Raw genomic sequence first — 26,471 nt, 5'->3', positions numbered from 1 at the left:
TATCTAGTGGAGTAAGTCTGACAACAATATTAAGGACTAAAGAAGACGATCCCTAGAGAAGCTCAAGGCTTCCCTAGTGGCTTAGACAGTAAAGAATCTGCCTGCAATGCGAGAGGACTGGATTTGATCCCTGGGTCAAGAAGATCTCCTGGAAGAGGGCATGGCAACCCACTCCAGTATTTTTGCCTGGAGAATCCCCATGGATAGAGGAGCCTGGCAGGCTACACTCCATGGGGTTGCAAAGAGTTGAACAAGAGTAAACTAAGTACAGCACAGAGAAACAGGTGGGAGACAATCAGGACCTGATCCATAAATGTAGACACAATGCTCACCACTGTGGTCACCCTGAGCCCAGGAAAAGACTGTATCCTCAGCCATCCCTACCACCCCCGTGTCTACGCTCAGCTCTCACTGGCCACTTCTTCAGCTCTGACACCTGTTTGACCACAGCACACACACTACTACATGGAGGGGTGGCTGCAGGCCAAGGGGATGTGTCCAGACCATGCAAACTCTGTTACCCAGTCCTTTTCAGAGACCTCCCTTGTGTCTTTGCAAGTTTCCTTTTTATCTCCTTGCATGTTATCATGCCTAAGGGATATGAGAAGAGAAATTTTTTTTTACAGTGAAATGGAACTTTTATGGTCTGTGAAAGATACATCTCTTTTGTTAGTTCTTTTATTTACCTCTATAGTGCAATAAACCGAAGCAGGAAATTACACGTTCAGATTAGGAAACATTGTGGAAGATGTAGTTAGAGATTTTTGTGGAAGTTTGCCCCGGTTACTCCAACTTTATTCCAATCTTCAATAAATGTTGCTTAATTGGCTTATCTGATAATAAAAGCAATTTATCATGATTGTGGGAAATACAGACAACCAAGAAAGATATAAAAACAAAGTGAAAATTGTAATTTCATCACCAAGAAGCTACAGTACTGTTTTAATTTATCTTTCTCGATATTTTTCCATGGTAATGAAATGAGAAAAAATGTTAGTCACTCAGTCATGTCCAACTCTTTGCAACCCCATGGACTAGGGCTCGCCAGGACCCTCTGTCCTTGGAATTCTCCTGGCAAGAGTACAGGAGTAGGTTGCCATTTCCTTCTCCAGGGGATCTTCCTAACTCAGGGGTCAAACTCTGCTCTCCTGCATTGCAGGCGGACTCTTTATTGTTTGAGTCACCATGGAAGCTCTCATTAAATTTTGTTAAAATACAAAGTTTTAATTTATATCTTTCTGGATATTTTTCTGTGGTAATTCATATGCATATAAAATTCATTGTATTATTAAAATTGTGACATTCTATATTTATTATTTTCTAAGCTCAGTCTTCTTCAGTTCAGTTCAGTTCAGTTGCTCAGTCATGTCCAACTCTTTGTGACCCCATGAATCACAGCTCGCCAGGCCTCCCTGTCCATCACCAACTCCCGGAGTTCACTCAGACTCACGTCCATTGGGTCAATGATGCCATCCAGCCATCTCATCCTCTGTTGTCCCCTTTTCCTCCTGCCCCCAATCCCTCCCAGCACCAGAGTCTTTTCCAGTGAGTCAACTCTTCGCATGAGGTGGCCAAAGTACTGGAGTTTCAGCTTTACCATCAGTCCTTCCAAAGAACACCCAAGACTGATCTCCTTTAGAATGGACTGGTTGGATCTCCTTGCAGTCCAAGGGACTCTCAAGACACAGTTCAAAAGCATCAATTCTTCGGCTCTCAGCCTTCTTCACAGTCCAACTCTCACATCCATAACCACTGGAAAAACCATAGTCTTGACTAGACGGACCTTTGTTGGCAAAGTAATGTCTCTGCTTTTCAATATGCTATCTAGGTTGGTCATAACTTTTCTTCCAAGGAGTAAGGGTCTTTTAATTCCATGGCTGCAGTCACCATCTGCAGTGATTTTGGAACTCAAAAAAATCAAGTCTGACACTATTTCCACTGTTTCCCCATCTATTTGCCATGAAGTGATGGGACCAGATGCCATGATCTTCGTTTTCTGAATGTTGAGCTTTAAGCCAACTTTTTCCACTCTCCTCTTTCACTTTCATCAATCTCCTTAGTGTACTGTAAATATTTTATGTTATACATGTAAATCTATAAAATTTTTTCTTTGTAGTATAATAGTAGTCTAATATGTGGCCCTATGCCAATTACTTGGGCTTCCCTGGTGGCTCAGAGGGTAAAGCGTCTGCCTGCAATGCAGGAGACCTGGGTTTGATCCCTGGGTCAGGAAGATACACTGGAGAAGGAAATGGCAACCCACTCCAGTACTCTTGCCTGGAAAATCCCATGGACAGAGAAGCCTGATAGACTACAGTCCGTGGGATCGCAGAGTCAGACACGACTGAGCGAAATGGTAAAATATTTAGAGTTGGTAGGTTATTGTTGGTTATTTGCTATTTCCTTTACTTTACTACTATACATGGAGAAGGAAATGGCAACCCACTCCAGTATTCTTGCCTGGAAAATCCCATGGATGGAGGAACCTTGTAGGCTACAGTCCATGGGATCACAAAGAGTTGGACACGACTGAGTGACTTCACTTCTCTTTACTACTATACAAAATGCTACAACAAAGATTATTACAAGTACATTTCTGTGTAGCTGTCCATCCAGCTGTTTCTTTTAGATATACTAAAAGTGGAATCTTTTCCATTTTGATTGATATAGTCAAGCTTTATTTAGATAGGTCAGCCAACACACACTCCCATTACTCCTGTATGGAAGGACACCATGGTGCACTCAGTATTCGTGATTACTTTGCTCCTCTGACAAGAATTTTAAAATTTACTGTTACTAACAATTAACTTTAGATAATTGCATAATTAAATAGTAATTAAAATGAATTTCATTGCTTAAAAATTAATTTAACGTATCTCAGACTTTTGATTCTCTGTAATTCTTTTCTGAGAATGACCTGTTTATGTCCTTTGCTCATTTTATCTCTAAGGAATCTTTTTTTAAATTATTCATTTGTAAGAATTCTTGATACATTAAAGATATAAAATTTTAATCTGTTACTCATGTTCCCAAGGCTTTCCCTGAGTGGTCATCTGTCTTTTTTAAATTGATTATGAGATATGTGTGTATATATTTATATGTATATATTTACATAAGTGTTCATACAGAAAGACTAGATGTGGACAAGAATATAGCCCTGGACAGTCACAGACATAGAGACAGTTTAATATTCTTGTCACCTTCTCATTCCTACACCTACGAGTAATTATCTAACCCTCAGACATCTCCAAGGAACTCTTGTGATGCTTGGGTATGAAATTTAGTAACTTTCAGAAAGTATTTTAGATATTTACCCTTTAAAAATTTATCTCTTTCTTGAACTTTAAAGTCGTTGAGTTTCACAAAGCACTCGACAGAGGGCAGAAGGCCTGGCAGGTATGAAATAGACAAGTGGTGAAAACCTTTGCGTCTCACCTTCTCACCTTAGACACGCCGACTAGGTCCTTCAGAGGTTTACCCCCAGGACCTGCCAGAGGTCACACAGCAGAAATGATGCTCCTGAGGCTTCACTCAGTACTGCGCCGACCATCCTCTCTTGTTTCACACAATAATAAAACACATCACACAAACCATCCCAGTGAGAAAAGTACCATAGAACCAACAGGGTCTCAGCCACACAGGTTCCTACCTGCAAAAGGAGGGTAGCAGAGTGCCTGAGATTGCATGTCTTGTTGTTGCTGTTGTTTTATTTGGTCCTTTCAGCCCCCTCTGACCACAGCAGCAAGTTGAATCTCATGAACAAGGCTGGTTGATTTGCTTTGGTGTGAGGTCTCTTTCTGGAAGCAGCTAGAGCCCGGCGTGTATTATGACCACTAGATGGAGTCCAGTTATTAGTCTGAAGCACCAACACTGCTTGTTGAAGGGCATCCCAGCTTCCACGGTTACCCAAGTGTGACTGGCCATTGTGCACAAGTTCTCGGACAGCCCTTGCTTCCAAAGGGGACAATTCTAGACAACCCTGGAGATCAAAGGGTTTTGTCTTTTTCTTTGTTGTGAGCAAAGTATCCTTTTGTGAGGCTCTTCAGTGGAATTTCAAAGAGGCTGCATTTAAATGTTCCTAGACCAGGGACGGGGGAGCCTGGTGGGCTGCTGTCTATGAGGTCACACAGAGTCGGACACGACTGAAGTGACTTAGCAGCAGCAGCAGACCCCCTACTTCCCCTCCTCCTCCTAACTCGCTCCTTTACTTTTATTGTTCTTAAAGAGAAAGAATATTCTGTGAATCCCATATGCTCATCCCAGTGCTTCCCTGCCAATGTAGGAGACGCTGGAGACATGGGTTCGATCCCTGGGTTGGGATGATCTCCTGGATGGGGAGGAAATGGCAACACACTCCAGTATTCTTGCCTGGGAAATCTCATAGACAGAGGAGCCTGGAGGGCCACAGTCCATGGGGTCACAAAGAGTTAGACGTGACTGAGCACAGATGTACTCCTACTTTCTCTGCCTCTCTTACTCACTCTCTCTCCTTCACCTTTATTGTTTTTAAAGGGCAAGAGTGTTCTGTGCATCCCTCAGTCAGATATTTCTGCCCCCAAAGCATTCTGAGTTTCCACTCAGGTCACCACAGTGCATTAAGTACAGACACCTGTGTTATATAGTATGTTCTTATTTTTTAATCTATTTTATGCCTAGTATCAATAGCATATATGTCTCAATCCCAGTCTCCCAATTCCTCCCATCCCCTTTTTCCCCTTAGTATCCATACGTTTGTTTTCCAGTCTGTTTCTATTTCTACTTTGTTTTGTAAAGCAACTCTACTCCAATAAAAATTAATCGTTAAAAAAGTATTATGAGCTATTAGATTTGCCTGGTGAGAGAATATTGCTGCACTGAAGTAATAACAAAAAAATCAAGAAATAGTTTCACCTCTTTATTTAAATGTCACATGGATCTACAATGGAATTCCTCTTGATCACACATATTCAATTAAAACTTTTTCAGTAAATTATATTCAGGAGTGCCTTTTGTCACATTATTATCTGATCAGTTTTCACAGAGAATGTGGCAAATTTTGCAAATGCCGTCTTTTTCCATGCTTTGAATACTTATTAAATTTGCGCGATTTTTAACAGTCATTACCATGCATTTCCCGGACCTATCAAATAGAAACACAAATCAGATGTGCCTGAAAGTGGGGCAAACAAAACCCAGAATGGAAGTTCTTACTCTAAGCACTAGAACTTTTTAAAATTCAAAATCATTCCACTTCACTTGTACAAAAACAAATTGCCCCAGCTTCCCTGGGGGGCTAACCATCAGTTGAGTTAACTAAATCCTTGGTTAAAAATACAGAAAATAGCATCTTATATACATTAATATGTCTAATATTTAGAGAAGGCAATGGCACCCCACTCCAGTACTCTTGCCTGGAAAATCCCATGGACGGAGAAGCCTGGTAGGCTGCAGTCCATGGGGTCGCTAAGAGTCAGACAAGACTCAGCGACTTCACTTTCACTTTTCACTTTCCTGCATTGGAGAAGGCAATGGCACCCCACTCCAGTGTTCTTGCCTGGAGAATCCCAGGGATGGGGGAGCCTCATGGGCTGCCGTCTATGGGGTTGCACAGAGTCGGACATGACTGAAGCGACTTAGCAGCAGTAGCAGCAGCAGCATGTCTAATATTGTTCACCTCTAAGTAGCTCAAGTTGGTAACAAGTGTGACAGAGTTCCCCTGTATCCACCTTCACATTACTTAGCTTGAGAATGATGGAGACATTTAAAGGAGGCTTAGGAAAATAATCAACCATTTAACTGCATGGTAGTAGAGTAACATAAGTATGACTTACAAGACAGAGGAAGATTTTTAGGTCAAAACAAAATCTTTCTGGTATATATATATATATATATATATATATATATATATCTTCCCAGGTGGTGCAGTAGTAAAGAATCCACCTCCCATTGCAGGAGATGCCAGAGCACAGGTTCAATCCCTGATCTGGGAAGATCCCCTGGAGAAGGAAATGGCAACCCACTCCAATATTCTTTCCTAGATAATTCCATGGATAGAGGAGTCTGGTGGGCTACAGTCCATGGTGTCACAAAGAGCTGGACATGACTGAGAATAACTGTCTCTTGTGTCTCCTGCATTGACAGGTAGATTCTTTATCACTGAGCCGCATGGCAAGCTCAGTTGGAGTTACCTTATTTTAAATTCTTACAGTGTTTTAGCAAGCTCATATAAGAATAACCATTTTCCTCTGAGTACTATTTAACTATATCCCAAAGGTTTTTGAAATGCATTGCTCATTTTTAAAAATTAATTTCTACCTTGAAACTTTATGTTTTAAAGTCATCTTTACAACTCAGAGTCATTTGGGAAAAAAATGTAATTTCCTACTGAATAGTTGTTTAGTTCTATTATTGGTTCTAGTTTTATTGCCCTACATACTTGGTTATTTTTTCCAATCTACTTTTTAGTGCACCAAGTATCTCTTTGGTAAATCTAAAAACCCTTTCCCCAAAATTTAATTTAACGTATAACAATTTTAATTTGGATGAAGTGCTTTTAAGTGAAATGAATTTGATAATTTTCCATCATTAAATTTGTGTTTTGGAAAAAAAATAAACACTAGCAGAAGTACAAGTGGTAACTGATGGAGATGTAGAGTGGAAACAAGAAGAACAATTCTAAAGCGCTCAAATAAACCCAACAAGAGATGATGTTATCCTGAACAGAGAAAAGAGATGCAGAATGAGGAATTATGTTTTGAACTGAGTTTATGGTCACTAGAAAATTTAGATGGATGCGATCAGAAATCTGTTGGCCTGCAGCTTAGCAGTAAGGTCTGGTATGGAGATAAGAACTTGGAGTTACAGTTACACAGGTAGTATTAAAAATAGTAAGTATAAAGGAGGTGGAGTCATCTGTAAGGAGTGATGGGCCAAAGGAATTGAGAAAACTGGTGAAAGTTTGATTTGATAGAGAGCAGTTGTGAAGAATGAAGACAGAGTGAATACCAGAGTCCTAAATTGAGGATTAAGTCCAAAGTGTTGAATTGATAGTTGTATCTTTATATAGGTTAGTTGGCCTGTTACGCCATGGAGGCCAAGTTTGGCACTCTTTGACCTTCTTGCTAGAGAACTGGTCAGAAGAGCAGGATTTGGGGGAAGAAAGATGAGGAGTTGTCTTTCAGACATGCTTGCACCAAGTACAAAAAATCTAACATAGTAGAAGTTGAAAATATAAAAGCCCAGAGTTTGAATAAGAGTAGGAGAAGGCAATGGCACCCCACTCCAGTGTTCTTGCCTGGAGAATCCCAGGGACGGGGGAACCTGGTGGGCTGCCGTCTATGGGGTTGCACAGAGTTGAACATGACTGAAGCGACTTAGCAGCAGCAGCAGCAGTAGCAGAAGTAGCTGTGAGCTCTAATTCAGGTAATAAAACAAATTAAAAGATGAATGCAATCTGGCAAGTGGAAGAGGAAGGTGTGAATAGAGTGGTGACCCAGTATTTAGCAAGCAAATAAGAATTTTACTCCAGGCCTGAAACTGTTTACTTGGGAGGCTACACACTCCAAAAATATTGGCATTCCCCTAGTTTGGGTGGCACTAGTGATAAAGAACCCACCTGCCAATGCAGGAGACGTAAGAGGCACTGGTTTAATCCCTGTGTCAGGAAGATCCCCTAGAGTAGGAAATGGCAACCCACTCCAGTATTCTTGCCTGGAGAATCTCATGGACAGAGGAGCCTGGTGGGCTACAATCCATGGGGTTGCAAATAGTCAGACACGACTGAAATGACTTAGTACTCACACAAGCACTAGTTTATAAGAAAGTACATTTTTTCTCTTGATAACAACACATTACTTTGAGCCCAAATGGTATTGCTTATTGTTTCTATTAGTCTATATTTTCACACTTGGCTTGAATGGATTTCTGATGTGTGTCCATATATCCTTAGGTTACCCTGTCCATCTAGAGAGAAGTTGGAGTAAAGGATAAATTGGTTCATAATATGATTCTATAGGTAACTTCCCTGAGTAGTCAACAACCTTTTGAATATATACTTCTTCCCACTAAAAATAACCTTGTTCACTTATCTTCACATTTGCATGCTTGCAAGTATGCATTCATCTTCATGAATGAAAGTCATAGAAGCAAAAATAAACCAGTAAGACTTATGTGAAAACCATAAGATAAATTTGATGGCACAACCCTGCTAGGAATACGCAGAATTCAGTTTGAGTTGGAAAAAAGTAAAGAAAACTAACCACAGAGGGCTAGGAAAGCTTCCCTGGGGTCTGTAGATTGGGTCTATTCCATAGAAGAGGGGTATGCAGACTCTTGCAAAGGAAAGATGTGATATATCTAGGAAATGAAGATGATTTTTAGAGCATCTGGTATCCCAACTCTGCTTCATTCCAAAAAAAAGCTAAAACAGTAGCAGAAATTGAACTTAGCATGAAGAAGGATTAAAGCTAAAACACTCCACCATCTAAAACCACTACAACATTTCTTTTATATGATGTACATATTTTGACTGACACCTGGAGCAACATATGCTTGAGGATATTTTTGAGCACTACTGTTATGTCTGGTTTAAATTAGTCCATGAAAGGCACGGACTTTTAACTAGTTTTGCACCCAGAAAATACACCATACAATGTGTAGGATTTAGAATTGTTTTTTCCAGTTTTTTTAAATCCATGCTGACCTTCAACTATGACTATAACGCACACCGAAAGTCCTTTAAAAATGTTGGCTGAATACATGTTTGACGTGTGTTAGTTTCTTTTCCCTCCAGGGTAAATTTTCCTCATCTATTAAGTAGTAGAAACAATTGCTTATAAAATTGAGGCATAAAGTTCAACTGAGATAACATTTATTTATTTATTTTATAATCTTATTTATCTATTTTTGGCTTTGCTGGGTCTTCATTACTGCTCGGGCTTGTCTCTAGCTGTGGCGAGCAGGGGCTACCCTCTGGCTGTGGTGCTTGGGCTTCTCAGTGTGGTGTCTTTTCTTGTTGCGGAGCACAGGCTCAGTAGCTGGGGCACACGGGCTTAGCTGCTCCGCGGCATGCGGGATCTTCCCAGACCAGGGATCAAACCTGTGTCTCCTGCCTTAGAAGGCAGACTCTTTACCACTGAGCCACCAGAGAAGCCCTGAGATAACATTAATAATGTACTTAGCACACTGCCTGTCAATAAATGCTTAAGATGTTAATCCTTTTCCTTTTTTTTAATCTTGAACAATGTAATCACCAACATCTGGCAATCTCATCTGAAAAATTACTGAGACCACATGCTGTTCTTAGAAAAGGAATATTTTTAAATTATTTGTAATCATACACACACACATATATACTTACAGGTACATATGTACACACCTATATATATACCTGTATACATCTATTTACTCACCTAGAACCTTGAAAAATCTCAATAACTGTTCTTATTTCTTCTTCTCTTTATCTCATTCTTCCCATCCAAGCCTGTCACCTGTTACTTCCCGAAACACAGCCTCAATCTACCCATCACTCCTTTTATGACCCATCTGACATTCTAGTCTGAACCTGTTCCCATTAGTTTTCCCCTGAATTAAATATTTCAACATCCTGCTAACTGGTCTGTCTGCTTCCTTCACTCCCCTATCTATGCTCCTTCAGAGAACAGTCACCAGTATGATCTTTTGAAAACATAAATCAGCTCAAGTCACTCTCCTGTTCTAAAGGGGAAAAAAAAAATCAAGTGGCTTCATATTTTTTGGTGATAAACCCAAGCACTTTATATGGTATAGGAAGTTTTCCTAATCTGGTCCTGCCTACCTCTCTGAGCTCTCATTATTCTGGAAACTTACAAGACTTCTTCCTGTTTCCTCAACATGCCAAATTCATTAATACCCCAACATTTTTTGCATTTATTTTATTTATTTATTTTTTTGCATGGAACACTTCTTCCTAGACTGTATCAAGATTGTTTCCCTTTTAGCATTCAAATCTCATCTCAAATGTCACTTACTCCGGAAAGCATTTCCTTACCAGTTATTCAAAGCCATTCTCACCTCTCCTCAGGCTCAGTCTGTCACATTAGCCTATTTATATTAACAGAGTTTATCACTGTGATGAAAAACAGTTTATTTATTTTTGCAGAGTAAATAATTCTCCTTTTGAATTACTAACATGATCTTGTTTTTGCCTTCCTTAGAATAAATCTTGGTTCTTCTCTAGAAGCATCCACCTGCCTATTAGGATGAGTTCCAGTAGAGTAGCAGAGAAAGTCTCAGCTGACATTAAGCTTCTGGAAGTCAAAAGCCAAGCTTTGATCCTGAGAAAGGATTATCTAAATTCCTCTATCTCCTTTAGCTTATAAAGGATCAGGCCTTGTTAAGAGACCAGAGAATTTTGTGTATGTAAGAAAAGTCCAGGGAGAAAAGAAAGAGGGAAAAGCCTACCCTTTTCTAGCCAGAGGGAACTGTGAAAGGAAGGAAGGAGGAGAGGACACCCTTGCTCCCATTTGGGACTCAAGCTGCTCTAGAATAAATGTCAGCACAGTAACTTTGGGGACACAGCGTGGCCTGCAGTACAAGGGCGTGTGTGCTCAGTTGCATCTGACTCTTTGCAACCCCATGGACTGTAGCTTGCCAGGCTCCTCTGTCCATGGGATTTCCCAGGCAAAAACACTGGGAGTGGCATGTCATTTCCTACTCCAGGGGATCTTCCCAACCCAGGGATAGAAGCCGTGTCTCCTGAATTGGCAGGCAAATTCTTTACCACTGAGACATCTGGGAAGCCAAGACTCTGAGCTAGTTCGTCCTAGGTCCACATGCTTTCTGCATTGTGAAAACAAAACCTGTAATTCTGAAGGTCTGCTAGGTTGCTCCTCAGAGAGCATCACCTTAGTAGGTGGCTTTGTAGTGAGCAGGTCAAGTAAAGCTGGAAGGGACCACAGTCAATCCCTAAAGGTGCCAGCAGTAACCACAAGGAAGCTGAGTCATTGAGGGAGGGCTTGGGCCTTGTCTCAGCCTAGAGAGGACAAATGATGGGCTTCTCCAGCCATAGACTTCTGCCATGAACATCAGTCAAACACAGAGCAACCATGTGGGTATCTGAACTTAGAGCCTTGTCTCATTCTCCATCTTGGTCAGGGACATAATTAGAAGAGAGGCTAAATGAGAATCTGAGCAATTTTGTCTAAGAGAGACTGAATGTTTTCTCAAACTCTGTGATTTACCCGAATTTCTTTGTTGTGTTGTGCTTAGTCACTGTGTCCAGCTCTTTACAACCCTTTGGACTGTAGCCCTGCAGGCTCCTCTGTCTATGGGATTTTTGGGGCAAGAATACTGGTGTGGGTTGCCATTTCCTACTCCAGGGGATCTCCCCATCCCAGGGATCAAACTCGTGTCTCCTGTGTCTCCTGCATTGCAGGCAGATTCTTTACCCGCTGCGCCAACAGGGAAGCCCCTAGAACCTCCTGTTTGTTAGTCCCTCCACTGTGTCTGACTCTTTGCAACTCCATGGACTAAAGCCCCAACAGACTCCTCTGTCCATGGAATTCTCCAGGCAAGAGTACTGGATTGGGTAGCCATTCCCTTCTCCACAGAATCTTCCCAACCCAGGGATTGAACCCAGGTCTCCTGCATTGCAGGTGGACTCTTCACTGTCTGAGCCGCCAGGGAAACCTCCTGGGGAGCTAATAAATCCCACAGAGGACCAGGCTGCTTCAAGTGGAATGGGGCCTACGCCTTGATACTTGTATTAGTCCCCATCAAATGCTGATATCAATCAAAATTTGAGAACCATTCCCTAAAAGGATTGTATAAATTATTTCATTGGATTAACTTTAAACTAGATGAGACTTTTCATGTCCTCTCACTAATCAATAGGTGGAAGCCCAAAGGGTATAAGCTACAGATACAGCTTTTAAATTTGTATTTTTTCTATGAATATCCAGATCTTATGTTGAATTACATTTTATAATGCCTTCCATCTGTTTAACAATTTACAGTTATCCTCTTAGAATTAGAATATATGCTTCATGATGAAAGGAGTCTGGTCTATGTTGATCACTGGTAATCACCAGGTCTGGTACAGAGAAGACACACAAATACGTGTTGAAAGAATCCTTCAATCAGTTGGTTCATTAACTAGTTATGTAATTTATGCATATTGTATTTAGTGGGGAGAATTTGGTGTCAGAAGATACTCTGCCTGAGGATGATAGAGAAGGTTGGGGGGATAAGAGTCAGAAAGTCTGGCAGATGCATAACTAGATATTACCTAAAAACAGCTAAAAACACCCAGCAAAGTAAATCACCTGCTGCTAACAACCAAAAGCCTTAACTTGCATCTGTAAAAGTTTGAGGCAAAGATTTAAGTAAAAGCTTAATGCTGGACAAGCCTGATAGGGTATGTCAGTCACCTGCCTTTAGAGTGATTTGATGGAGTGGACTCTGTATTTGATGTTCCCCAGTCCTTTCTTTTTTTCAGTGATTTTTCTAGTATCTAGCCTAGCTCTCTGTTTCAAGTGTATTTTTTAAAGTAAACGTTCTTGATCATAAAATAGAAGTTCAGTGTATAAAATGTAGCAATAGATAAAAATATCCATGATCACACTGCCTTGAGATCATCACTGTTCACCTACCAGGTCATCCAGTAAATATGAATATAGATTAGGACTGTGAATTTGGTCCTTCTGCTGTACCCTCAGTGCCTAGTAGAGTGCCTGGAACAGTGCTTAATTAATAAGTGTTGAATGAATCAATTAAGAAACACATTAAATACTTTTCTTCACATTCACTATGCCTGAGTATAAGAGGGTTCCTCTTAATCCTAGCCTTTCTTTACTTTCTTTGGCCTTGATTCATGGATCAAATTTTTAAGTATTTCTAGTTATACCTGAATATTTTCACTCTTCTTACCCTGTTCGGTCTACTTGGTTTCCAGGATTGATACATTGCCAGTGTCTTCCTTGAGCTCATATTTTCTTCTGCTTCTTATTTTCTTTTCCCTTTTTTTAAAAAATAAGTCCATTTATTTATTTTTGGCTGAACTGGGTCTTTGTTGCTGCACATGGGCTTTCTCTGGTTGCTGTGAGTGGGGTCCACTCTCTAGTTGTGGTGTAAGGGCTTCTCATTTTGGTAGCTTCTCTTGTTGCAGAGCACGGGCTCTAGGCATGGTCTTCAGCAGTTTTGGCACACAGGCTTAGTCATCCTGCGGCATGTGGAATCTTCCCAGACCAGGGATCAAACTCGTGTCTCCTGCATTGGCAGGGGGATTCTTAACCACTCGACCACCAGGGAAGTCCTGCTTCTTATTTTCTTAATGCATGTCCACCTGGTTTTTTCCTGAGGAAGTTAATATTTATCAAAACAAATTTCTTGTTATTTTTATTATACCTTTTTAAATTCATAACAATCAATTAAATAAACAAAAATGTTTTGGTTGTATGCTTTCCAAAACTGAAAATGCTCCAGGTTGAACTCAGTGTAGAGCTTGTCTGTAAACCGCCTGAGACAAATGGATATTGCCGGTTTTAGGTGAGTCACGTGGCCTGTGCTCTGTATACACTGATAAGTGAAAATGGGTAGAAAGACAGGAAGCAGATCTCATTAGTTAAAGATTCTAAATAAATTACATAAGAATAATGATATATATAGGTTTGAAATGGAGTGACTTTGTACCGTGTTAATTCAGCTAAGCCAGAAATATATTCCCCAGATTTCCCTTCTCTATGCAATTCTGAGTCTGACTTTGCCACAAGAGGCATCTGCCTGTATCTGTGAGACACCTCAAATGTCAGTGAGTAGCAGCCATATTTATATTCTGGAGATCGGCGCAAGGCCAAGCACAGCGGCACCTCGTGCACATTTCTGTTGATACACTGGCTAGCGTTGGTGGTGAAGGGCAGTAGCCAGGCTTGTGGTTCCTCCAACTCCAGCCAGATTGCTCCTTTGGCATCTGCCAATGCTGAGCCAGGTGTATAAAAGTGTCAGCTCATCCCACAAGCCATCTGTATGGCCAAAGTCAGCAACCTTGAAAGACTGACATAGATCCTCATTTGTCTTTATGGGTTCTGGTTTGCCAGTTTATCTTCTCCTGTTCACTTTGTTCTTGTCTCTCCCGCTTCATGTCTGTCTTTCCTTCCCAATCTAGTGGTTTAATTCCTACACACACATTTCTTATTTCACCATTTCTACAGGTCCCAAATCTGGGAGTTGCTTATTCGGCTCCTTTGGCTCATGAACTCTCACTAGGCTTTGACCAAGTACTGGCTAAGGTGATATTTTCATCCGGAGGCTCAATCAAAGGAGTATCTACTTGCAGTTGGCAGAATTCGGTTCATCACAGGCTGTGGGACTGGGGGCCTCGTTTCCTTATTGGCTGTTGGCCAGTGGTTTCCTTAATTATTTGCCACATGAGTTCCTCCATAGAGAAGTTCACATCATGGCAGCTGGCTTCCATCGGAGCAAGCAAATGAGAGAGAAAGCGAAGGCAGGCAAGACAGAAGCAGATTCACTTTGCAACATAATCTCAGAAGCGACTTCCAATCACTTTTTATTCTATTTGTAGAAGGAAATAACTAGATTCAGTCAACACTCAAGGGAAGGTGATTATAAAAGGGCATGAACACCATAAGCTGGACTCATTGAAAGGCATCTTTTTTTTTTTCTGTTGTTGTTTTTAAATATTTATTTATTCATTTGTGTCTTAGTTGTGGCACACAAGATATGCAATCTTCTCTGTGACATGTGGTCTGTGTTAGTTGCGGCTGTGGGACCTAGTTTCCTGACCAGATATCAAACCTGGGCCGCCAGCATTGGGAGCACAGAGTCTCAGCCACTGGATCACCAAGGAGGTCCCTGGAAAGCATTTTTGAGGCTGACTACCAAGCCTTTCAAATAGGCAAAAGGCTTTCTCAATATCTTAAGCATGTGCTACACACATCTTCTATTTTTAAAAAATAGAACTTCTAAGCATCATTTTTTCCATAACGTCCTCACAGAAAAGATTTGTGCATGTAGCTTTTGCCTAATGGAGTGGATCATGAATTCATACATAGGAAACTCACCAAATTTTTAAAGAAAATATATCAGCTTAGAGTAAAGAAAGAGAGACAAATTGAAAAAAGCATCTCTACCATCAAACATGTACAGTCGGGAAACAGGCTAAGAAGTCTCCTCAGTGGCAAATACTAGCCATATCTTACAGAAAAAAAAAGGGGGGGGGGTAGCTCAGAGGCAAAACCAAGAGTCTACAGGGTGGAGCCAAGAGCTATGGCAAACAGCTCACAGGGAGTGGGACTGAGCCCTAAGCAGTGAAATGGTAACATGCATCAGACTAAATTTCAGAATTCTACGGAAGGCTTTGTGCTTCTAATTTTCTCACTCTTGGAATGCAAGGATCTGTTGTGGTTATCCTTTGGTTGTCTCACCATTCAGTGCTGTGAGTGTAAGAATAGATGTCTTGTTAACTTAGGTCACAGGCGTTTCGACCTAAAAGAATATATCCAAGGAATCACATCTGAGGTGTCCTCATCCACACCTGAATGGAACTTAGATGACAAGATCCCAGACCTTGAGTTTGAGTCTGATATCATGAGATGATCTTTTTACAGAGGCTCTTGAGAGGGAATGAATTCATTTTGCATAAGGTAGTAATATAAGTAGCCTGTGGCCAGACAGTGGGTTGTGGTGGGTTTAAAACTTTCTTGCAAATTCTTTGAAACTCTCATTAAGAAACGGAGCCTCTGTTCCCTCCCCACAAATCAGGTGGGCTTGTGCTTCCACCCGTAGAATATGGCAGGAGTGATGAGTTCTGGTTCATAAAGTTTAGTGCTGCTTCTCCTTGTTGACTGGAACTCTTGCTCTCAAAGGCACACAAAAGGAGTCTGACTACCCTAATGATGTCATAATGTGAGGAATTCAAACCACGTTGAGGATATGTGTAAGCACGCTGGACAGCAGTCCTAGTCTTTGAGTAGTCCCAGCCTGGGCTCCAGATACATGAGTGAACAAGGCTTCAGGTAATTATAGCTCTCAGCCACTGAGTCACCCCAGTCTTTCCACCTGACGTCCCAGACACTGTGGTGCAGAGACAAGCCATCTTTGTCATGTGCTGTCCAAATTCCTGACCCACCGAATCTAGAAGAAGAATCCAAGCAACTAAGAGGTGAGTGAGTGGAAGTCACTCAGTCATGTCCCACTCTTTGAGACCCCATAGGCTGTAGCCTGCCAGGCTCTTCTGTCCATGGAATTCTCCAGACCAGAATTCTGGAGTGGGTGGCCATTCCCTTCTCCAAAGGATCTACCCAACCCAGGGACTGAACACAGGTCTCCCACATTGCAGGTGGATTCTTTACCGTCTGAGCCACCAGGGAAGCTCAACTAAGAAGTTGTGGGTGAATCTGTTATATTGTTATAGCAACTGGAACTAAGCCATGAAAAACCATCACAGCTAAATTGAAAATGAAAGGCATATTTGAGGCCAATATTTAGCTTTCAAGGCAGTTAATAATCAGTGTTTTATAATTATTTTAGAATCTTGTGTGAATGAAATAATGATGTAAATACTCCTAGTATAATACTTGGCAATAAAAAATAAGAGTTTATTATTATACCAAAAGATATATATGTATATATTTATTTCCAAATGGTTATTATCAATGACCTACAAGAAATAATATTTTGGCCCAATGTTCCAAAACTTTACATGTACCACCTCTAAGTTATAGATGAATAAATATGTGGTTTGTTATTCAAGGTCACACATATCTAGGAAGAGCAGGAATTCAAACCCATAGTATTTTACTCCCAATTTTTTCCTTTTCATCACAACATTTTCCTCACCCCAGACATTTTAATATTTAGAGAAAATAGGAAATTACCATTGTGAAAAGCTGACCCCACAGAGAAGAGGCTCAAGAATGAAAAATCAACATTTTACCCAGAAAAGACAGATTAGGAATGATTTAATGATTAGGAATATGAAGGATCTGTATATAGGGGAATACTTTTCTGTATTTTCTAAGAATACCTACATATCTAATTTATAAAAAGTTAAAATTTAGAAACTTAGGTGCGCAGTGAGCTCTTAATAAGCACTTCATTTTGGTGAGGATTAACTCTTCATATGCACTAAAGCTTAACTATCTTTACTTCATGATTTAAAACAAAAAGAAAAGATTAACATTGTATTTAATTGATATGGTTGGCATACAGATACCAATGATACACAGAGTTCAGGACTAAATGGTTATTAAGGCCCCTTTAATTCTAACAGAGATAGTAACAGTACTTTCCATCTATGCAGCATTGATTATTTCATTGAAATTGGTAAAGGACTCTCTATCAACTTACTCCCCAAAACAGGTCCCTAACGTTGGTATTATTTTAGTGTGCCTTTTTCTACAGGTGAGAAAGCTAGTACTCAAAAAAGTGAAGTCATTTTCCCAAGGTCATCCAGCTACAAAATAGAATTGGGTTTATATTATGGTTAGGTCTCTCATTTCTTCATCTTTATAAAGTACTCTAAAGGAAACCCAATAAAATCACATGTGGAGATTATATAATGGCATGGCCAGTCATAGCCAAAGTAAACTTGTAGTACTCTAAGTTGGTTTTTATTTGTATATATGCAAGTTGTTTTTGAATTACAACTACTGATCACCTTTGAGAATACCATTGCTAGTATAACTGTACAGTTCTAATATTAACCTAATACACAAATTTCCTACATTTATAGGTGGGTAATTGAAAAATATATACATGGAAAAACATACAGTGCTTACAAACCAAATGCAAATAAAACTCTTTAAAAAATCTTAGAAATTCATTAAGCGGGTTACGTCAATCCTATTAAAAATGCTTCATCTATGTACAACTTTAAAAATACTACTCCAGGAAACAAAAATTCTTTGGTTCAGCAAAAAGATTCTAAATGTGGAAATATAATTTGTTAAGGATGCACCTTCTTGGGTGGGGCCTCACTCATCTGTTTTAACACTTCAGAAAGCAGATAACTGATTCTCCGAATGCTGAAAATATGGGTGGAGTGTGGGTAGAGGTTGCTTTTCCTATAGAACATCAGCATATGGAAATATAACCAGGAGCTTGAACAATGCAGAAGCTTCATTAATGGAACTTTTCAATGCAGAAGAAACGTTATTTTTACTCTGCTAGATGAGAAAGGTGGAAAGTCGGCTTCCTATCCATTTGGAAAGGAGGGAGGGAGAATAATCATGATTGATACATAAAAACATTCTACTAGCAAAGTTCTTAGGCACTGGTATCCAACACTATTGAAACAAATCTACCCATCATTTGGAAGACTACAGAGGAGACAGGAGGGGACTTGATGCTGGGTGTCCTTGTTACTGGGCATTACTTCTCGAGCGGCTGGCCTGCCTTAAATATCTAAAATTATAAATAGTCCCATGACTCACACATCTTTTTAAAAAATTATTAATGCAACAGTGATTTTGGTTTGCATCAATATTTGCCAATGGGATTTTCATTAAAAATTAACTGTGTTTATTCTATAGTCTTGGTTTATTAATAGCAACAGTCACAGAACTGGCCAAAATATCTCAGAGTCTCAAAGAGTCAACATTTTGACCTTTTGGAAGTTTTTCTCCTCCACAGGTAAGGGGAAGGAAAAGCCTTCACAATCTAGTTTCTGTATGTTTTCTAAGTTGATTGTGAAAATATTTAATATGTAAGATAAAACTTTTCCAAAGGCCCCTCAATTAACCACACGTTACAACCACTTCTCACAAGACTTTTGCAAAGTCTCTGAGGTACCACAGCTGGTCACAGGAAAATAAAAAATATTTTTTGCTTTGTTTATTTTTTCTAAGTTCTCCAATACAATATAATTACCTGGAAGGAAGAATTAACTCATTTATGTTAGGAAGTGGTACCAAGGACTAATATTCAAATTTGCCTTTCCCCAGACTACTTTCAGAAGCATATTAATTTATTTCTAGGTTGAATGCAGGTGAAAATCAAGAATTTCTATTGACTACCACGTTTCCTGCAAACCGCAATTTCAAGATGCCATGATGCTTACGTGAGATTGTTGGGAAAGGGAAATTTTCCAAAATTAACCCTTGTTCTTCCTTCTCTTTGAATGACCTAGTTGCTCAAGGACAAGACATTTTTTAAACCTTACTAGGACTTAAACAAGACAAGAATGATAAGGATGGAGCAATAGATTGCAGAGAAGATAATGTCCCTTTAACAAAAATGGTTCTGACTTCGAAGAGGGGACTAAGACAGCCTTCAACATTTGAGAAAAGCAAAGAATGGAACACATGAATAATTCACAGCATCTAAATGAGACATTATAATTCAGAACCACCTCTGCACCCACTCTCGCCCACCCCCAGATCATGGGTAGGGATTTCGTTTCTCTAATGGTCTTCCAAAAGATAGTGTCAAACTCCAAAGAGAAATGATCAGTGTTGGATTGCTAGGACTTCTAGTCCTCTCGATTCTGTAGGCAGTGATCATCTTTCCTTCTCTCAGAAGTCTTTGTCCCAGCCTGACAGCTCATCTGGAGGCACCCCCCTTTCAGGAGGATACTTGTCAAAGTAGCTGTGATCTGTGGGTCCACTGAGCTAGTAGAGAAAAGATGAAACCAAAGGTGAGGATAATGTTGACAAAGCATGCTAGAACACATGGGAATGCTCCCTGTATCTGAACACTGATTTTATACTGCAGCCACTTGTAAGGTACGCATAAGGAAAAGATGACCAGTTATCAGTTTTGAATCACACTCTCAACCTCATGAGATCTCCCCTTTAGAACAATGGATTGGATTCCAGAATTACCTTTGATAGGAGCTACCTGGCCTGAGAAGTTATTTCTGAAAGAAAAGGTGAAAAAAATGATATCTATTTTTCAAACTGGAAAACATTTTAAAAGGAAATACTTTTTCTTTAAAAATGGGTCAGAATCCTTCTTCCATTTTGTATGTTTCTCATCAATCGAAATTTTATATGGCTAATTGACCCATATAAAGTCTCCAGAAGTTCAAACAATGGGAAAATTCAAAATGTTTGTTTTGAATGACTTCGTTGAAAGAATGAAATGACTCTGGTGTTCAGTTACTCTGTAAATCAAGTGGTTTCCAATTTTTAGTCTTCAATTTTCATTAGTATCTAATTGAATTATCAGCTGGTAGATAATTGAAAATACTATTTAGAATCCATCATAATGAGTTTTGGAGAGACAAGGAGACTACTCAGGTGTTCAAAGTGACATTTTATTACAAAACCCTCCACTCTCATTTACTTATTTACGTGAACACAACTCTTAGCATGTTCATCTATTGGACTGGCCAAAAAGTTCATTTGGGTTTTTCTGGAAGATGGTATGGAAAAACCTGAATGAACTTTTTGACCAACCCAATATATAAAAATAATTTTTAAGAGAAATAGAACTGATGTGGAATCTGGTTCCACTTATTCATAAATAATATTTATCCTCAAGTACATTAAATAATTTCTTTTCAAAGCATTTTGCTTAATAATTACTTTAAAATTTATAATGTATTTATGTTGTTTGATACTGCATCTTACAAAAATGTAATTATAACTGAATTCAGAAGAAATATCTGTGTTGCCAACAAAATCTTTACTCTCACAAAAATTTTAAATTAAAAAAAATTAAAATTTAAAGTTTTTAAAGGATGAGCAAGAAGGCTTTCCAGCATAAAAATCTTTTATATTAGGATAAAATTTTATAGGGAACATCTAACGGAAATATGGAGATAGGCATTCAGAGAGAAAAATGAATGATATGATATTTCTGTCTGTATTTTAAAATTATTTTAAAAATAATTATTTCTGTCCAAAAAGCAACACTCAGGGACTGAACACTGGAAATGTAGCTAGTCGGAATTAAGATGTGATGAGAAGTGGAAAATCCACTTGAGATTTTTGAAAATTTAGAAAGATCTCATTAATATTTTGTGTTGGTTACAATTTGAAATATAACATGTAAGGGCTTCCCTGGTGCTACCAAGGGCTTCCCTGGTGGCTCAGCTGGTAAAGGATTCGTCTGCAATGCAGGAGACCTGGGTTCAATCCCTGGGTTGGGAAGATCCCCTGGATATGGGAATGGCTACCAACTCCAGTATTCCAGCCTGGAGAATTCCATGGACTGTATAGTCCATGGGGTCACAGAGAGTCAGACACGACTGATTTTCACTTTCGTTTTCACATGTGGAAATAATAATCCTTAATGTAGTAAAATAATTAAAACTAATTTCACCTATTTCTTTTAACCCTTTTAAATATGGCTACTGGAAGATTTTAAATTGCATATAGGTTCATATTATATTTCTAGAACCATCTTTCAGCCTGACCAACACTGATGACCTTGGGACTTAGAAATGAAAGTGTTAGTCACTGAGTCGTGTCTGACTCTTTTTGACTCCATGGACTATACAGCCCACCAGCCTCCTCTGTTCATGGAATTCTCCAGGCAAGAATATTGGAGTGAGTAGCCATTCCTTTCTCCAGGAGATCTTCCTGACCCAGGGATCCAACCTGGTCTCCTTCATTACTTAGATTCACATGTAATGCATCCCTAAGAGTTGAGCTAAGGTCCATTGAACAGGTAATAGAATCATATTTGGATAGAATCACAACTGCAATGACATTTTAACTTAAATTTAAAAACTTAAAATTTTTAAGATCTATTATACACATACACTTGAGTGTGCACACATGATCACACACTTAAAATCTGTTTACAAAAACACCTAGAAAAAAATCAAGAGAGCAATATCAGCTACCATACCTCTCTTTGTAAAGGTGATGGAAGATTTCGTGCTTTCAGTCCCTCCCAATTAAAACCATTTAACCACCTGAGAAATGAGAAAAGCACAGAGAAATATTACTGATCTGATACACTATTAGCATGTCATGTTATCTGTCAACCCATTCTGTTGCCTGCTTCCTGCCTAGAATGGTGTAGCTGTAAGTAATCAGAGAGAAATACTCACTGTGCCCACAAACACGCACACACACACACACACACACACACACGTGCGTGTGTATCTCACATTAAATCCATGCCCACTAACTTCCAGGGAGGGGGCTTTAGTGTCTCCAGCAGTCAGTCTAGATCTCCCTGTTTTTCCACTCATTGCCACACCCTTTTAGACTCAAAATTCATTCTTTGTCTTCTCTCCTCAAACTTTCAGAACCTCCTCTCCATCCTCACTCCCAAATGATAGCCTGGCTTCCTATTTCATGAAGAAAATTGGAGCAGAAAAGGGAACTCCTACGATTTTTCATCAGCATAATGCTACATGCAAGTTCAGGAGCTAAGTCATGTCTGACTCTTTGCGACCCCAAGGACTGTAGCCTGCCAGGCTTCCTCTGTCCATGAGATGTTTCAGGCAAGAATACTGGAGTGGGTTGCCATTTCCTTCTCCTATGTACCTGCCTATGTACCCACATCTGTGTGTTTCCCTTCTCTCCTGTGCCATGAATGCATTGCCTTTGCTTCCAGTTGAGGTCAGCCCCTCTACTGTGTACTTGATCCTGTAGACATTCTTTATTCAAACATGCTCCTTAAAATCTCACCTCTCCTGAATTTTCTCTGCTGGTGCATTCAGATCAGTGTGGAAACAATGAAATTCTTGCAACCACAAAGCACTCTCCCTTCATCTGAACTTTTCTCCAACTCTCACTCCAGTTCTCTCTTCTCATTGGAAGAAAACTTGAAAGAGTAACCTAATCCCTGTATCGACTGCAGACAAAAAAACTGCTGCCTGCTAATGCCAAAGAATGCTCAAACTACCACACAACTGCACTCATCTCACACGCTAGTAAAGTAATGCTCAAAATTCTCCAAGCCAGGCTTCAGCAATATGTGAACCACAAACTTCCAGATGTTCAAGCTGGGTTTAGAAAAGGCAGAGGAACCAGAGATCAAATTGCCAACATCTGCTGGATCATGGAAAAAGCAAGAGAGTTCCAGAAAAAACATCTATTTCTGCTTTATTGACTATGCCAAAGCCTTTGACTGTGTGCATCACAATAAACTGTGGACAATTCTTCAAGAGATGGGAATACCAGACCACCTGACCTGCCTCTTGAGAAACCTGTATGCAGGTCAGGAAGCAACAGTTAGAACTGGACATGGAACAACAGACTGATTCCAAATAGGAAAAGGAGGACGTCAAGGCTGTATATTATCACCCTGCTTATTTAACTTATATGCAGAGTACATCATGAGAAACACTGGGCTGGAAGAAGCACAAGCTGGAATCCAGATTGCCGGGAGAAATATCAATAACCTCAGATATGCAGGTGACACCACCCTTGTGGCAGAAAGTGAAGAAGAACTAAAAAGCCTCTTGATGAAAGTAAAAGAGGAGAGTGGAAAAGTTGGCTTAAAGCTCAACATTCAGAAAACTAAGATCATGGCATCTGGTCCCATCACTTCATGGCAAATAGATGGGGAAACAGGGGAAACAGTGGCTGACTTTATTTTTCTGGGCTCCAAAATGACTGCAGATGGTGATTGCAGCCATGAAATTAAAAGACACTTACTCCTTGGAAGGAAAGTTATGACCAACCTAGATAGTATATTAAAAAGCAGAGACATCACTTTGTCAACAAAGGTCTGTCTAGTCAAGGCTATGGTTTTTCTAGTGGTCATGTATGGATGTGAGAGTTGGACTATAAAGAAAGCTGAGTGCCGAAGAATTGATGCTTTTGAACTGTGGTGTTGGAGAAGACTCTTGAGAGTCCCTTGGACTGCAAGGAGGTCCAACCAGTCCATCCTAAAGGAGATCAGTCCTGGGTGTTCATTGGAAGGACTGATGTTGAAGCTGAAACTCCAATACTTTGGCCACCTGATGCAAAGAGCTGACTCATTTGAAAAGACCCTGATGCTGGGAAAGACTGAGGGCAGGAAGAGAAGGGGATGACAGAAGATGAGATGGTTGGATGGCATCACCGGCTTAATGGACATGGGTTTGGGTGGACTCCAGGAGTTGGTGATAGACAGGGAGGCCTGGCATGCTGCAGTTCATGGGGTCTCAAAGAGTCGGACACAACTGAGCAACTGAACTGAACTGATTCCAGTAAACGCTGAATGTTGCCTGCACTGAAGCCATCAGCCACTGTAGCCACCTGGCAAGGAATTTGGGGTGGAGTAAAACATAATACTGGCACTAGATAGTTGAGATATATACCAAAATAATAATTTCAAGAAGATGCCTAGACTCTTGCTTCTTCTCATATATAGAAAAGCAGTAAAATCATTGACTTGTGATGTCTTTTATTTGTGATTAGCCATAAATGTTTTTTCTCTCTTTTTTAAATTGAAGTATAGTTGCTGTACAGTATTATATGTTACAGATGTACAATACAGTGATTGACAATTTTGAAAGGTTATACTCCATTTATAGTTATTACAAAGTTGTCTATATTTCTTATGTTGTACAATATATCTTTGTAGCTTGTTCTTTACCTAATACCTAATAGTTTGTAGGTAAATTCTTACTCCTTTACCCCTAGATTGCCCCACCCTGTTTCAGCAGTAATCTTCTGATGTCCTACTACATGCTTTTTTCTTAAGCAAAAACTCCTATATGTCCCAGCTCTCCCTTACCTCTCTGGAGCAGTTTCTCAGAGATAGCTGAGAGGCTACCTCCCAGGCTATCGTCCTCAATAAGGTCTTTGAATAAAACCTAACTTGCAACTTTTAGGTTGTGTGTTTTGCTTCAGTCGACACTACCCATATTCTCCTAGGCATACTTCAGTCAGATTTCACCCTCTCCACTCCATGACATTGCCTCGGTTAACTTCACTGCTATCAGCATTTGCCACAGCTCATCACTCACACTTACCCATCACTCACACTTATCCAAACACTTCCTTTGCTTTGCTCCAGAGACATACTCTTGTTCTGGCTTTCTTCCTACCTTCCTGAGTACTTTTTCTCCTTTTCCACTGCTATTTCCATATGAAGTTGGTGTGCCCTAGAGCTCAGTCATTGGACCTGTTCATTTTTCTACTACCCTCACTTTGTAGGTAATCTCATTCAGTCTTATGGCTTTAAATAGCATGTACGAACTGATTACTCTCAAATTTCTATTTCCATTCAAGATCTCCCCACCCCATTGCTTTAAGGGCTCATATCCATTACTGCCATTCACTATCACCCCAAAGAATGCCTAATGGGTATCTAGCAACAATCAGGTACACATTGAAGCTCCAAATTTTCCTCAATAAAGTTGTCTCAACTCTTCCAGTTGTTCAAACCAAAGACTTTGGAGTTATCCTTTGTCTCACATCCTGTCTCAGTTCATGAGCAAATTTAGTCAGCATTATCTTCAAAATACATTGGTATTCAGAACCCTACAAATACTCAATACCTCCATTCTACCATCATGCACCAAGCCATTAGTATTTCTTGCCTGTATTATTGCAATAACCTCCTAACAGGTCCTCTGGGCTTCCCAGGTCACTCAGGGGTAAAAGAATCCCCCTGCCAATGCAGGAGACTCAAGAGATGTGGGAGTCTCTTCCCTGGATGAGGAAGATCCCCTGGACTAGGAAATGGTAACCTCCTCCAGTATTCTTGCCTGGAGAATTCCATGGACAGAGGAGCCTGGAGGGCTACAGTCCATGGGGGTGCAAAGAGTCAGACACAACTGAGTGCACACATGCATGCAAACAGGTCCTTCTACTTTTGTCCATGGGAAACAACCCAGCAGCAAAGGCAATCATTGAAAATGTAAGTCAGGTCACATCATGCCTTTGTTCAAAGCTGTCCAATGCTTTCAATTTCACTTAGTGTAAAAGGCAAAGTCTTCACCATGTCTTTATTATAACCCAAAGACGTACAAAATCATCCTTTCAACCACCACCCTTCCCCCACCTTACGATTGTCCTACTTTTCTCTTTCTTTCTGTTTTGTGCCTTTGTCTCCTCAACATTCTTCCAACAAGCTAGGGATGCTCCCAATTCAAGGCCTTTGCATGTGAGCCCCTGTAAATGAATGAGTCTTTCCCCAGATTTCCACTTGATTTGCTCCCTCAACAGTATCAGATATTTTCTCAAAGGTCATTTCTTAGAGAGGCCTTCTTTGGGAGACCCAAGTTCAATCCCTGGGTCGGGAAGATCCCCTGGAGAAGGAAATGGCAACCCACTCCAGTACTCGTGCCTGGAAAATTCCATGGATGGAGAAGCCTGGTGGGCTACAGTCCATGGGGTTGCAAAGAGTCAGACATGACTGAGTGACTTCATATTCTTTCACTTTCTTTGGCCATCCAGTCTAACATGGCAAACCTTCCCCATTCCCCACACCACCACCCCCAACCCCACTGCATATTACATCCCATCCTTTCTCTATTTTCTCTCCTTAGTACTTAACGCTCTGTAATATCTCTACTATACACTTTACGTAGCTATAATATCTTCTTTATTTTCTTTCTCCCCAACTAGAATGCAAGCTCCACGATGGCAGGGATGCAAGCT

General features: G+C 40.1%; 1 protein-coding gene across 2 annotated transcripts in view; it reads right to left on the bottom strand.

The window, feature by feature from the left end:
* Positions 1-16,576: 16,576 nt before the first annotated feature.
* The window catches only part of PRKG2 (protein kinase cGMP-dependent 2), a 125,995-nt gene continuing 116,100 nt past the window's right edge, over positions 16,577-26,471 (bottom strand). Inside the window, exons 8-9 of one of the 2 annotated variants that reach the window (XM_006068181.4) lie at positions 21,772-21,838; positions 16,577-19,583 (exon numbers count right to left, since the gene is read on the bottom strand). In XM_006068181.4, coding sequence (XP_006068243.1) covers positions 19,488-19,583; positions 21,772-21,838 — 163 coding nt within the window. In that variant the 3' untranslated portion in view covers positions 16,577-19,487. The remainder of the gene's footprint in view (positions 19,584-21,771; positions 21,839-26,471) is intronic. The other variant, XM_025289840.3, reaches the window with a different exon arrangement.

The sequence above is a fragment of the Bubalus bubalis genome, chromosome 7 (assembly GCF_019923935.1).
Source record: "Bubalus bubalis isolate 160015118507 breed Murrah chromosome 7, NDDB_SH_1, whole genome shotgun sequence".
In the NCBI taxonomy this organism is placed as follows: Eukaryota; Metazoa; Chordata; class Mammalia; order Artiodactyla; family Bovidae; genus Bubalus; species Bubalus bubalis.
Note: the sequence above shows the minus strand (reverse complement) of the source record. Positions and strands in the feature narration are given on the sequence as shown.